The sequence below is a fragment of the Crocodylus siamensis genome, chromosome 5 (genome assembly GCF_052110815.1).
Source record: "Crocodylus siamensis isolate JL-2025a chromosome 5, ASM5211081v1, whole genome shotgun sequence".
NCBI lineage: Eukaryota > Metazoa > Chordata > Crocodylia > Crocodylidae > Crocodylus > Crocodylus siamensis.
In genome coordinates, this window is record NC_143399.1 from 65983242 (window position 1) to 65997219 (window position 13978).

The 13978-nt window shown below is 37.1% G+C and overlaps 1 protein-coding gene across 2 annotated transcripts in view; it reads left to right on the forward strand.

The window, feature by feature from the left end:
* NR5A2 (nuclear receptor subfamily 5 group A member 2) overlaps positions 1–13978 on the forward strand; it is a 126855-nt gene that overhangs the window by 14895 nt on the left and 97982 nt on the right. For both annotated transcript variants that reach the window (XM_090049100.1, XM_090049101.1), the window contains exons 4-5: positions 28–169; positions 2936–3582. In XM_090049100.1, coding sequence (XP_089905226.1) covers positions 28–169; positions 2936–3582 — 789 coding nt within the window. The remainder of the gene's footprint in view (positions 1–27; positions 170–2935; positions 3583–13978) is intronic.

The following is a 13978-nucleotide window of genomic DNA, read 5'->3' on the forward strand; positions in this document are numbered from 1 at the left end:
GCTAACTTTTCTTTATCTGTCATACAGGGATTCTTCAAGAGAACAGTCCAAAATAACAAAAGGTACACGTGTATAGAAAATCAGAATTGCCAGATTGACAAAACACAGAGAAAGCGTTGCCCTTACTGTCGATTTCAAAAATGTTTAAGTGTTGGAATGAAGTTAGAAGGTAAGAATTATAGTATTGTTTGTACTATTACCTATACAGTATGTTAACTATTAAAATATTGCATGCATTTTTGCTCTATACACATTATTATACACATCATTTACCATAATATTTTTTAAATATTTGGTATTAAAATATGACATGCCGGTATTGTATGTTTTAAATCAAGGTGGGTTTTTTCCTGTTCATAATTGGTAAAAAGTCAAGTATAAGTTAAAAAGTAGTTAAAACATACACAAATTGAAAGCTGTTGAATTAACCAGATTTGTATAGTTCTGTGTATTTAAAAATTCACGGATGAAGAGATGATATAAGCTGGACACTGCTTTTATAGGAACAAATAAAAATAAATTGGGCTAAAAATAAAATACACCTTTTTCAATAGAGGAAACATTAGTAGTTGTTACTAATTCTGATCTTTGTTATGAGGAATAATTTTATTTTATAAAGTGTATTTATGCTATATCCATTTTAAAGAAAACATGAAATGAGGAGAGAAATAGGAGTTTTTCCTCATCCAGAATTGCCATTTGCTTCAATGGGAGTTCTGTCCAGCAAAACAGTACAGGATTGTGCTAAACTATTGTTAAAACAATCTCCAAAAGCATGTCCTAAAGCTAATATAAATGGGCACATTTTCATAATCATACACATGAAAATAGTTTTTGAAAAGTTGAAGGAAAATGAGAGATTTGTTTCACTATGATCACTTACACATAGAAAATAAGAACGTAAATACTATGAAAAATTACGCTCAAGAGACTGAAATCTTGCTGGTTCAACACAATATATTCTACACTTTTAAAATCAAATATATACATTTCATAGACGGTAACATTTTTCCTGGCAAAGAACCACAGGATTAAAAACACACATTCCTTTCTCATGCAACACTTTAATTTATAATGGATGGGGGTTTTGTCTGAGGTAATTAAACTTCAGGATCAGGCTTGACCATCCCCATAATAATGGCATTCTGTGAATATAAATGAAGACATGCATTCAAAATAAGAACCAAAGTTGTGCAATATAGTGAGTATAATGCTCAGTATGCATGGCCGCAACATGTAGCTAATACCGATGTTTTAACACAGGATTGAACATCATGGGTTTCGGTATATCCCTCTAAATGCAGATAGTAAAATAACAGGCCATTAAGAAATACATTTGTCAGTACTGACATTTAAAGCTAAATAAACTATATATCTACTTGCAGCTGCCTTTAACTCTTTTTAATTACTGATAATCATATACAACTAATTCCTGTTTTTAAATTATTACATGAAACTCATTTTGATTGCACAGAAGTATCTGCAAGCAACATTTGACCTACCAAGTTAGTTGTATAGCACATTACAACTATATTGAGAATAAAAGCATGTGCATATGTATGCAAAGTTAGTTACTTACATCAAGAAAATTATTATGACTTCTTGATTTCCTGCAATTTACCCATCTGGTATAATGCTAGCAGCAAAAATATTTTATCTGCAGCATTTGGTAAAATAAAACTATTTTTAAGGTTCCTCTAAAAAACTTACCTTTATATCCTCTTTCTGTGCCATCTGTGTAGCTTCCCTTCCTCTACCTGAAAAACTGGAAGAATGTGGCTTTCATAATTGTAAATGCCTGTGACATTTATATGTGTATTTCCCTGATAGTGATATATGGTCTTAAAGTCTAGTCCATAAATTACTGTGTAGACCAACAATCATTAATTGTTAAAATCTTTATGATAATGTACAGTATTATGTGTACCTAGGATTCATAATAAATTTTTAATGTTACACTAATCCCTAAGATAAAAAGCTCAAGAACTTAACCTCCAGCAATCTCAGCAGTCTCAACATGTCACCAAGCTGTCAAAGGTTCCTCTTTCTACCTAATTGCCAGTGGGCAAGGTGGACTTGGTGAGAACTACTCACTAGTCCATTAGATATATGCCACAGTGACAGATACTATTGTGACAGAGACCACCAATATGACTCCCAAGGCAGCTGTTGAAATGGATTTGTTTTAATTATTTTTAATTCCAGAAATATTACAAGCCAGAACAAGTGTCAATAGTTCCTGAGTCAGTTCGATCTTCTGCACAGTATACAACTTGCTGGCAGCCCTCCCTTAAGTGCATTATAGCATTTGAAAACATCTCTAGAAACAGGGAAAACTGGAAATGTTCCTTAAATGTTTGCACCAATATGAATAAAATAACAAAAAGGAAATAGTATTTCGTGTTTTGCAAGAAAAATCATATTCACTTTTATGTCTTTTGAGCATTTTGTAGTCTCTTGCAGGCAGTTTTTGTGTAGTGGTGGCAAGCAGTACCTGAATAATTATCATGGGATAAATGTGGCTTTCCAGATACTTCTCAGACCAGTTCTGGCCAAAAGCCGTTGCTTCCTAAGGATATTGTGGCTTGAAGTAAAATATATATGAGGGGATCACAACAGGAATCGAATGTTATCTTCTGATAGGTGTGAAATTCCTGTAGCCCAGCAGTATTTGTCCCTAATCTTTATACCTCAAGTGATGTAAACAAAAGCCCAGATATATTAATACATATCTGATGGCTAAATGTAATCAAAAAAATTAAAATTCATTAAACAACTTTTTTTTTTCCTCCTCGAATAATAATGCTGTTTGATCAAAGTAAAATAAAGGAGCACTGTTTAAATTACCACTATTTAAAACATTTGTATTCCTCTGAAGAATGGTATTCCTTAAAGCTTTATTTATTATCTCACTGCCTTCTCTTCCCCCCAACAGCTGTGAGAGCTGACCGAATGCGTGGTGGTCGAAATAAGTTTGGACCAATGTACAAGAGAGACAGGGCACTAAAGCAGCAAAAGAAAGCTCTTATCCGTGCAAATGGACTTAAACTGGAAGCCATGACTCAGGTGATCCAAGCAATGCCCACCGACCTGACAATATCCTCTGCAATTCAGAATATCCATTCTGCCTCCAAAGGCCTACCTCTGAACCATGCTGCCTTGCCTCCTACAGACTATGACCGAAGTCCCTTTGTAACCTCTCCAATTAGTATGACAATGCCACCTCATGGCAGCCTGCAAGGTTACCAGACCTATGGCCACTTTCCAAGCCGTGCTATCAAGTCTGAGTACCCTGACCCGTACACTAGCTCCCCAGAGTCAATAATGGGCTACTCATACATGGATAGTTATCAGACAAGCTCACCAGCAAGTATTCCACATCTGATATTGGAACTCTTGAAATGTGAGCCAGATGAGCCACAAGTCCAGGCTAAGATCATGGCATACTTGCAGCAAGAACAAGCCAACAGAAGCAAACATGAGAAGCTCAACACATTTGGGCTTATGTGTAAAATGGCTGACCAAACCCTCTTCTCCATTGTTGAGTGGGCAAGGAGTAGCATCTTTTTTAGAGAACTTAAGGTAGGTAACAAACTTATATTATCATTCAGTCAAGAAAAATATCATTTGCTGCACTGATCTAAGCATGCACTGTTTTAAGTAGGAGAGTATGATTTATATTTTGTCACTGTGTATCACACTTGCTTTCTTTATTTTAATGTTATTTAGACTTTATTGTCATAGGAATAAACTTTCAGCTGATTGTGCTATTTTAGCTTACTGTGAGAGGTATAAAAAGACTTAGAGCTTTACTCAACCTTTCATATTTATTCTTTTTATTTCTTTTTATTATTGTAACACCTAGGACGCTTTTATCTCCATCACTCCCTTTCCATCTGATGATAAATCATTTATTCTTCCAAATATATCTGCTCACAGCACTGTAAGCAGAATTTTACACATGCAAATTATACCACTCTAAATAGCATTTATGTAATCCATCCTGTTACTCCAAAGTACATATATAATAATGGGGAAAATTACATTTTATAATTGTGCGTATATACTATATACAGCCCATTATCTAGGACACTAGCTTTACTGAGTACTGCTGAAATATTTTTTTGTATAAGTGAACAATACTAAAGGCTGGAGCCTCATTGTACAGGACCCAAGGAGGTTTAAGGCCTGCTTTTTGGTCCCCTGATCTTAGAACACAAACAGACTGCTGTATTTTATATTGGCTGCCGCATCTCCTTAGAAGCACCCCTGCTGTTGGAGCACTGAACAGCCAAACCACCCCAACATACCCTGACACACAAATGGCTCTGACAGCCAGAAATTCCATTTTACTGAGGAAATCCCAAGATGATTTTTTAGGTCAGCTTTATGGCCCTGTTGTGCCACTTGTCTGGCATACAAAATGTGGGCTGAGAGCAAAAGATTTGGAATGTTAAAAGGTCAATTAAAATAATTCTATATAGAAAATTCCTTTAGATTTGTGCAGACAATCTTACTCCATCCTGAAAAGAGGAGATGATGTATTGGAATCCACTTCCACATTTCTTATTGAAGAGCTGATCACTGCATTTCCTGTTACTAGTTAAAGATATGCTCTTGCTTCAACATCATTTGTTGTGACAGCCAGTGCCTCTCTGCAGGCTCTTCTAAAGCCAAGTGAAGGTGTTCCTATCACCCAGATAACTGTTGCTGCAGCGTCACTGAATCATCTCCTGGTAATTAGGAGCACTGAAGGTGGATTTGGTTAAAAAAGGCACAAGTACAAAACAAACGGGGTCCTCGTCCAGTCAACACCATTGGCTGTTGAAAGCATAAAGGTGCTCAGACACATAAGAAGTGATCTCTGAAGGCTGATTAAGAGGAAGCTAAGAGAACATCTTTATGCTGCACATGAAGTGTGGGCATGGATGGGCTGGACCTCAGATGTTTGTTCTGACTTCATTCATGATGGTTTGTAGGAGCACTAAATATTCAACCCAAATAAAGAAAAAGGTGGGGAACTTTAATGCATATCAAATCTCATTTGATTTCTTTGCCAACATGTTATTTAAGATTTTATAATAAACCACAAGCTTTCTCTTAAATAATTTAAAACCCTAAACCACAGATAAGATAAATTTTTAGTCACCCTCACCTTAGGAGTACCCTACTCTGTGAGTAATCCTACTGAAACCACTGAGGCTACCAATGGGATAAGGTATTATTTCAAGCAAATAAGAGTGTCCTGACCTCACCTAAATTTGTTGTGTGTTTTGTGATAAAACAATAATCTGAAAACCTGTTTAACTAATACTCACTTAAAACTCATCTTTTTTGGGTTCTATAACTCAATCTATATGTCTGTAACTGTCCAGACAGCTGTAACAAGGACAGTTATCACAGATAATCACTGCTTGCAGCCTCAGCCTGGAGAGTGTAAGACAGCATTTCTTCATCCCAGCCTCTGAAATCACTATAATAACCACATATTACAAGTGGTTGTAATAAGCGTACAAGCGATGATCAGCTTCTTCAGACCCTAGAAGTATGTGCACTACAAACATGGTATATTCAGCAAGTAGATTTTTTCAATAGACTTTATTTTCAAAAGGGACATATTTCCTCTTAATATTTGTACCTTTTAAGTCATAGGACCTTATACTTCAGACAGTTTTATATCTTCTGGCAGAGATCATTCCCTTGGACAATGAGCTACTAAACCACAGAGTATCCCAGGAGAATCTTAGGATAATGAAGCACATCAGTACATACAGGAAATCACTCCACCCCTGATAGATTTTATGGAACAAGATACTTAGCACCTTTTCACTTCCAGTGACTTCAATGAGATCTGATGGTGCTCAGCATTTGGCTGGCTCTGGTCCTATATTAATAACAGCAATAGAAATCTCAGTTCCACAGTGAAAGGCAATGGTATCTCCTTTTGTATCTGAGAGAAGATGTGAAAAAGAGAACTAAAGCAAAACTTGCTTTGCTATCTGGGCTTGTAATCTTTCCCAGAACCCAGTTCCCTTTCATCAGGCTGAGATATCTATTCTTTTTAGCCAGTGCAGAAAGAAAACACTCCACAGCATATGAATGCTGTAGGAAGTAGTTTTAGTCTGTAGATATAGCTGAGGAAGCTTAAGTACAGTGTGGTAGGGAGAAGCACTTGTGAAGAAAGAGCTGACTAGGTTTCCAAATGAGCTAAACCTGTTCCATATCAATAGTAACAGCTGATCGATATGCATAAGTATGAGAAAATGTTTCTCCTATAACTTCTACTTTTCTAAACTTAGAATCTGAATCTTTGAGATCTATTCCATATGAGTTATGTTTTTTAAAAGATCATTGAGAATAAGAACTTTTTGTGATTGACTCAAATAATGACCATGTGTGGATACATGGTAACTTGTGTCGTGTTTCTGTCTGTATAGATCATGTCATGCACAAACAGGTGTAAGTTTCAAGACACTATGTTGGTAACCATGTACTGCCACCATTTAACTTGTTCCAAACTGTTTCTTGCATATTTACCTCTCTTATGTATGAGAAAGGAGTATTTTTTCTTTTATCCTGTACTAGGAGATTTGCAGCCAGAAAGCTTTAAAATCTCTTAACTCAGAGGACAGGAAAAAACGGTATTTGATGACACTTCTTTTCTGTCCATAGGTGGATTCAGCTACATTGGTAGAATAATTTGTTGCATTTTTCTCATTATTTCCACTTTTCCTTTTATTCTTCCCTTGTATTAAACGATTGCTTCTTAAAAAGAATAATTCACAAGACAACAAATGCATAATTTCTTTTAAAGCATATGTTTCTTGAAGCATCTGTTCAGTTTTTCATTGTCATCTTCTTTACCAAAATGCCATGCCAAAATAATGTCTAGTATGTAGGGAGCAGAAAACCCCGACTAGCAGGAGGAACCAAGTTGTATAGCATGTGTACCCTTTTAAAACATTCTGGACTTCATTCCAAGATCCCAGAGTTATTCTCAAGCCATGTACCATTATTTATTTGAATATAAGGTGACCCTGATTATAGACAACCCCCTAATAATTAGATGCTATATAGGAAAAAATTTATTAATTTGATATCATTTTCCAAGTATAAAATATAATTATTGGAGGTTTGCCTTGAACTTGTTTCCCCTTCCACTACTACAGCAAGAAAAACAAGAGAGGGGGTATCAGGTAGCTGCTTTTTCCTCTGTTCGCTCCAAACTTCTTACCCCTCCAGTCTCTTCCATTCTCTTTATTGTCAAATCCTGCTCTCCCTGAGCACATGGAAGTGAGGAATAAATCTGAAAAAACTGACTTTGAACTAGACACATCTGGAACAATTTGTGTATAGTATAAAGACTTAGATCACACAGAATTGGTGCACTTTACCTTTTTTGAAACAGCTGTAAGTTTTAGCACAGGTACTTTATAAACACACTTTTAAGTACCACTTTAGCAGCTCCTTATATGTAGTACAAACTAGGTCAAAAAGATCATGATTTACCATATAGAACATTGGGATGGACCCCAGCAGAGTCAGCAGGATTTCAGGCCATGGTGACCCCAGAGCTCAGCACTGCCAACTGTCTATGTGTATGCCAGATACACCACACAAAGGATCCATGTACTAGTTAGCCTCCCACTTATGACTGGAACCAAGTGTTCTTGTCATGAGTCCTGGGATACTTCAAAATGTATACATAGATAAGAGGCAGGACAATCTGGTCCAGCTTCATTTTATGGATGGTGTGGGCATACTAATCATATGCAACAGGCTGAGAGATGGGATGACAGAGGTATTCTGGGTAAACTGTTTAGGGCTCCATTTGATGATGTTTGCCAGACATGTAAGGCTGGTGAAGAAACAGGACTCATTGGAAATGAGAAAGAAAGGTGTAGCTCAGCTGTGGGAGTGAAGAAGTTGAAATTTATGCAATGAAGCAGCTTACCATGACTTGTAAAAGAGTGGGTGCTGAGGCAGATTGCACTTAATGGCTAATATCATGTAGTTTGTTTAGACTCAAATGCATTAGTCTACTTATCTGGCAGGGGAACAATGTGCCCATGTAGACAAACTTCCCCGGGGTAATTGTCTCTGATATGTTTTCCATAGGAGGTTTATATTGAGCAGGTTCTTTTTGGTATTGGGTGGTGGAACAGGAGCATCCTCCATCCACTCCATGCATTGACCTGGTATTGCAGTGCTTCCAGGACTGGTGTAAAAAAAACAGAAAAAAAAAAATTTTAACAGGTTGCCATCAGTATTTAAGCCTTTTAGCTAAATGCAGCATTTTTAGTACTAAGGGGAGGGTATCAGAACTGGCTCTGGCTCTCCCAGTGTTGGTCTATTATGGCAGTACTTCCAGGCCTGGTGCCAGTTCCCTGCACAGGGAACACCCACCCATTCTTTTAATGACCACGAAGAGAAAGGTTTCCATCTGTATTTTTAGCACCAGGGGAGGGTTTCAGAGCTTGTTCCAGCTTCCCTGAGTGCCAACCAGTACTGCAGTACCTCCAGGCTGGCCTGGTATTGCACTACCTCCATGGCTTGTACCCTCCTAGGGAGGCAACTGTCCACTTTTTTAAGGGCCATACACATTAAAAAGTGGGTTCCCATCAGCAAGTTTGCTCCTTATGGGCCATGTACTTGACAGTTATGCTCATTATTGGTTGCATTTAATCAATTTCCTGGTTGGTTTCTATTGGGCATGTCAGCATGAGACACTTAATGCACATTGAACTAATTCTACTGCACAGCTGGCAAAAACCGTGCTAATACACTAATGCGCAGTAGCTTTAGTCCAATATGCTTTAAATGTCACACAAAAGGTTTTCATCTACGCTAATGCACAGTAGCACCAAATACAGTGCATTAAGTTAGTACCTGTTATTACAGGTACTAAATTTACTGCACCATATTACAGCACATTAACGAACATGTAGATGCACTCATTATTGAGCACATGTTGCTTTTAGTAATAGTTCAAAGATATGCAGTGTATTTAATGTGATTTCCTTATATGTGAATGTAAAATAAGTGCTTTTTTCCCATTTTGACTGGAGGAAAAAACCTTGTCTTGTATTTGAATGAATATGGTATGCATTCATTTTTTAGGATCACCATTTTTGTGCTAGAGTAATATAAAGAAGGGAGTCATGAGATTCTTTAAATGACATTCACTCTTACCTGCTTAACTAACCTATGCAGGATGCGTAGCAAATACTCTTCAAACTTGATAGTGAAGCAGTATCAAGAAATGTACTATTTCAAGACCAATGTTAGGTCTTACTCCTTAAGAATAAGATTCTGCCACCTTTGGACTGACTAGCAATTTAATTCATTTGAAAGTAATGGAACTATTAAAGGTATTACTCTTGAAAAACAGTGATGTTAGAACATGGCCATGTGTAGATGAAACGGGGGCCCAACATTGAAACAGTGGGCTTTTAAAAACACTGCTTCAATTTAGGGCCAATTAAACCCCCATGTTGTGCACACACCCGACTTACCTGCCTCTCTGGCAGCAGGAAGGGGAGGGGGAGCTGCTGGCAGGTGGAGCAGTTTCTGGTCTGCAGGGGGGGACTGGTGCTTTCCCCTGTGGCAGCAGGCTCGGCTCGGGCGGTCTCGGGAAGCACCGGGCCCAGGGCAGCTCAGGCAGGCAGGCTTCAGGTGGGGGCAGGAAATAAGGCTAGCTGCTTTTCTTGGGCAGAGCCTGTCTTCCTTGGCTGCTGCCAGGCTGCCTGCACAGGCTTCCTACACAGCCGCAGAGCTCCATGGAGCTGCTCCACAGCTGTAGGAGCAGCATACTAAAACTACTTGGAGGAGTTTTAGTTCGCTGCATGCCAAGTCATTTAAGGTGCATTACACTGCCGAATTTCCTACAGAGGCTGGAATTAATCCAGAATACACCACTGAGGCATGCAAACACCAACACAGTTAAAGTGTGCAAAAGCATTTAGCCTGCTTTAAAGTGCCATACACTCACGCCCTACATTTCATCTACACACAGCCTATACCCCTAAGTTGCCAACTGGAGTCTATTGACTTTGATTTTAACATTTGGCTAATATTTCAATGTGTTTTCCATCAGAATCCAAGATATCTTGTAAGAACTTATGTTCTTGAAATAATATGCTACCTTTTTGTGTTTAGGAAATATTTCTATAAATCTTGTACTAAATGAAGATAAAGTGAGAACACAGAAAAGGCCACCCAATATATTGGTGTCACAACTAATCATATAGAAACCTTCCTTTTGCTGTTGTGAAGTGATTGTGGGTACAGTAAATATAATAGGAAGGTTACATCTATGGTATCCTGGGGTATGAAAGTTCTCAGGAGCCAAGATCCTAGATGTATAGCAGGCTATCCTTGCCAGGAAAAAACATTTTGTGCAAAGCTAAAAAAGAAAATATTATAGGAGATTCTAAAACCCAAAGGTTGCTTGGGTCAACAAAAAATATAGAATTTTCCAGAGGCCCCCATTTTCTCCAGTTAAACTATTATCCAGTCAGTCATGGAAGAATCCACCACCTGTACCAAGTCTAAAGTATTCTGTACTTCATAATAGGGAATAGTCTCAGCTGCTTCACAGATCAGGAAGACAACAGCACTTCCATGAGCCAGTAGCCATCAGCTCTGCAGACAGTGTCTGTAGAACAAATAAAGGCTTTACCATGATTTATTCAATTATTTTAGAAAATTAATGTAAGGTCAAAGTGCTATCTGAGTCCAAAATCCATTTAATAAAAGATTTTGGGAAGATGTCATGTTAAGAGGATTAACCATTTGGAAAAGCTATGAAATATGTTGCAGCATCAGTTTGGCTAGAGTTACCATTTAATTTTGGGGGAACTATTGAATCATAATCCCCTGCCCTTGTCTAGGATGATGCTGTTGTCACTAACAGCTTCAAGGAGTGATCCATTTTCTTCTGTTTTATGATGCTTTAAATAGATGGAGAAAAATCATGTATTTGCTCCTTAAGGAGATGGGAGCCAAAACAAGAGGTATTTATGCTGCGTTCTTTCGCAGCAGTGTTAAGTTTCCAGTTCCACCAAGAACCTTTCCTCACTGTATTCTCTAAAATGGCCATTTTAGTTGTATTGGTGACAATTTGATAAGGTTGTGAAGTTAAGATAATAAGAGTGAGGGAATGAGATGCTGGTAGGGTAAACACATAATTTAAAGCTGGATTCAATATCTGGAACATATGCTGTTTAAAACAAATTGGGAGGACAAATTCATGAGCACAAAACTCACTCCCACCATGGCAGCTGAGAGGAAAGAGATTCCCAAGTGGTTACCCTTAATAAGCTATTCTTTCAGTCAGTTCCTCTAAGCAAATACAGTTTTGTCCCTGGGTTTGCAGATTGATTCAGAGAGTATTGCTGTTCAGATGCATCAATCCTGAGCCGGAATCTTGTATGTTGTAATAAGAGAATGCAATTTCATACAAGGCAATAGAGCTGTTTACATTTGCACCAGGACTGAATTTATCCAGTTATCTGAAATCGTATTTCTTTGAAGATTTAAGATTTCCTAAGAAACAATGGTTTGACAACTTACCTTTAATAGGCAATGTTTACACTGTTTCTTCTGATGTGAACGTTATCACATTTAGTTGTACTGTTTGTGGGAATAGATGGCAGTGGGGCAAAAGCTATTTAAACAAACGTGTTCCATATTCACCACCAGCACAACTCCATTAGCAACAAGTAATGGTTTCCTATGGTGATAGACAGTGGAATGTGAACAAGGGTCAAGATTCCTGAAGTCCAGTCTTCTATTTAAAAGCATTACCAACAATACCATACACATCACCTTCTAATTCCAAGTGTCTACTTCCATGCAAATAAACCAAAATATGACAAATCAAAACTCCTAGAAAAAGAGAGTAAAATTACAGAAGCCCAGGAAATATTAATTTGGCTCTTGTAAGATTATGATATAGAATAGGAAATCAATATTTGTTTTTGCAGGAAGATATTAACAGTGGAACTCTTTTAAAAGTTTTCCTTTGGGAGATGAAAGGTTATTACATTATTTAGACTAACTAATCAAATGCAATTGGTAGTCTGATGTGTTTTACATTTTCCTTGCAATGTACATTTATCAACTCAGGAAATGTAACTAACAGTTGATGAAAGGAATCTTCTGCAGTGTTCTTTCAATCAGGGACCTTCCAAAGCAAATAAAGAAAAAACAGCTCTGCTGCTAAAAACATTGAGGGTAGTACTGCCCTTAGTATCAATGACCATATTAGCTAGTTAACATACTATCATATGTATTTGTGGATTTCTGCTAAAGCTTAGACAAGAAATATATGTGTTGATTGCTGATAGGAAAAAAGTGTTTCCTCCATCCTTAGTAAGTTGTTCAAATGTGAAGAAAAAATATTGGGAATAAAATATTAATCTTTATACAAGCAGATGAATTCCTCATTGAGAAATCTTTAATCTGACAAAGACTAAGTATTCTTTGACCATGAAGAACAAATGTTTATAACAACAAATATCTATAGATATCTCTCTCTGTATATACATATATTTATTTATTTATATAAAAAATTACACATACATTTATCTCTCTTGATATATATTTCTCTATATAGCTCTCTCTATTATAAATTTATATAGAAATATATAGAGAGAGAGAGACAGAGAGATCTATAGAGATTTGTTGTTATAAATATTTGTTTTTCATATATATGCATCTGAAAAGACTTAGAAGAGAATAATAAAATCAGTATTAGAAAGGGAAAGCCACATAAAAAAAGGCCAAGAATTGATGGAGATGGAACTTCACAAACCATCTAGAGTTGAGTCTTCCAGGTCAGCACAATGTCAGGATGCTTACTTTGCCATAGTCTCTAGCATACCTATTCTAAGGCTAAACACAGGATTTTAGTATCTGGAGCTGTCATTCTGGCATCCTTTTTAAATATTCAGCTATTCAGTCCTGACCTATGAGTTCTCCTTCGCTGGATGAGAAGAAGACTGAATTTCAATGCTCATTAATTTCAAGACCTTTAAGATGGAGTTTGAGAAATTAGCTTATAAACAAATATACATGATATGGTTGCCTCCAATAACAGGGGACTGAATCGGATCATCCAGGAGAGGTCCCTTCATTTCTGTATCTTATGCTCTTATGTTGTGCCAAAACATCCAACAAGGACAGTACCTGCTGGAATCCATCTGAGGTGGAAATTTTTCCACTAGAGTAGACACTCTACTCAGTGATTTTGCATAAGTCATGTATCACGATCAGTTGATAATGTTGATTAGCCACCAACTATGTGATAAATCAGTGAGCACACTCTGAAGCTAATCTGCCATAATTAGCAAACATTATATGAAATGGAAATACAGAACTTCATTCATTTAACTTTCCCTTTCAAAACTTAGATGAAAAACAAAAAGTTCAAGTCCAGTGCTTAGCACTGACTTTTGAAACATTCTTTGAGAGATGCTAACTATTTGTGTACCATTTTGGTCCAGGATAGAATAAAAAAATGCAGTTCTTTAGCGACCTGATACTCCAGGCTTTGTTCAGGCAAAAATCATATTGAAGTCTATCCAAATAAAGATTGCAGAACTAGATCATAGTCAGAATGTAAGCAGAGAACACTCTGTTCGGTTTTCAAAGTTATTTAGATGTTTACAGAGGCAGAAAGCTGCCTGGTAATTTTTCAAAAGCACCTAAGCTGGTTACGTACCTAATTTTTGTTGATTTCACCTAACCTAATAAGACATTTTTTTAAATTCCATTAAGTAGCTAGCTATCTGCGGTCTTAACCATCTTTAAAAATCTGTCCTCCCATACCTATTAGTGAGTACAGGAATGATCTAGAGGTCCAGAATAAACTTGAAAATCTGTACCAACTATTAGACTCAGAATCCTCCAGCTGGCCGAGGTTCCAAAGCATGTAGGTTGGAAGATGTCCGAACTGGGGGGTGAACACATGTAA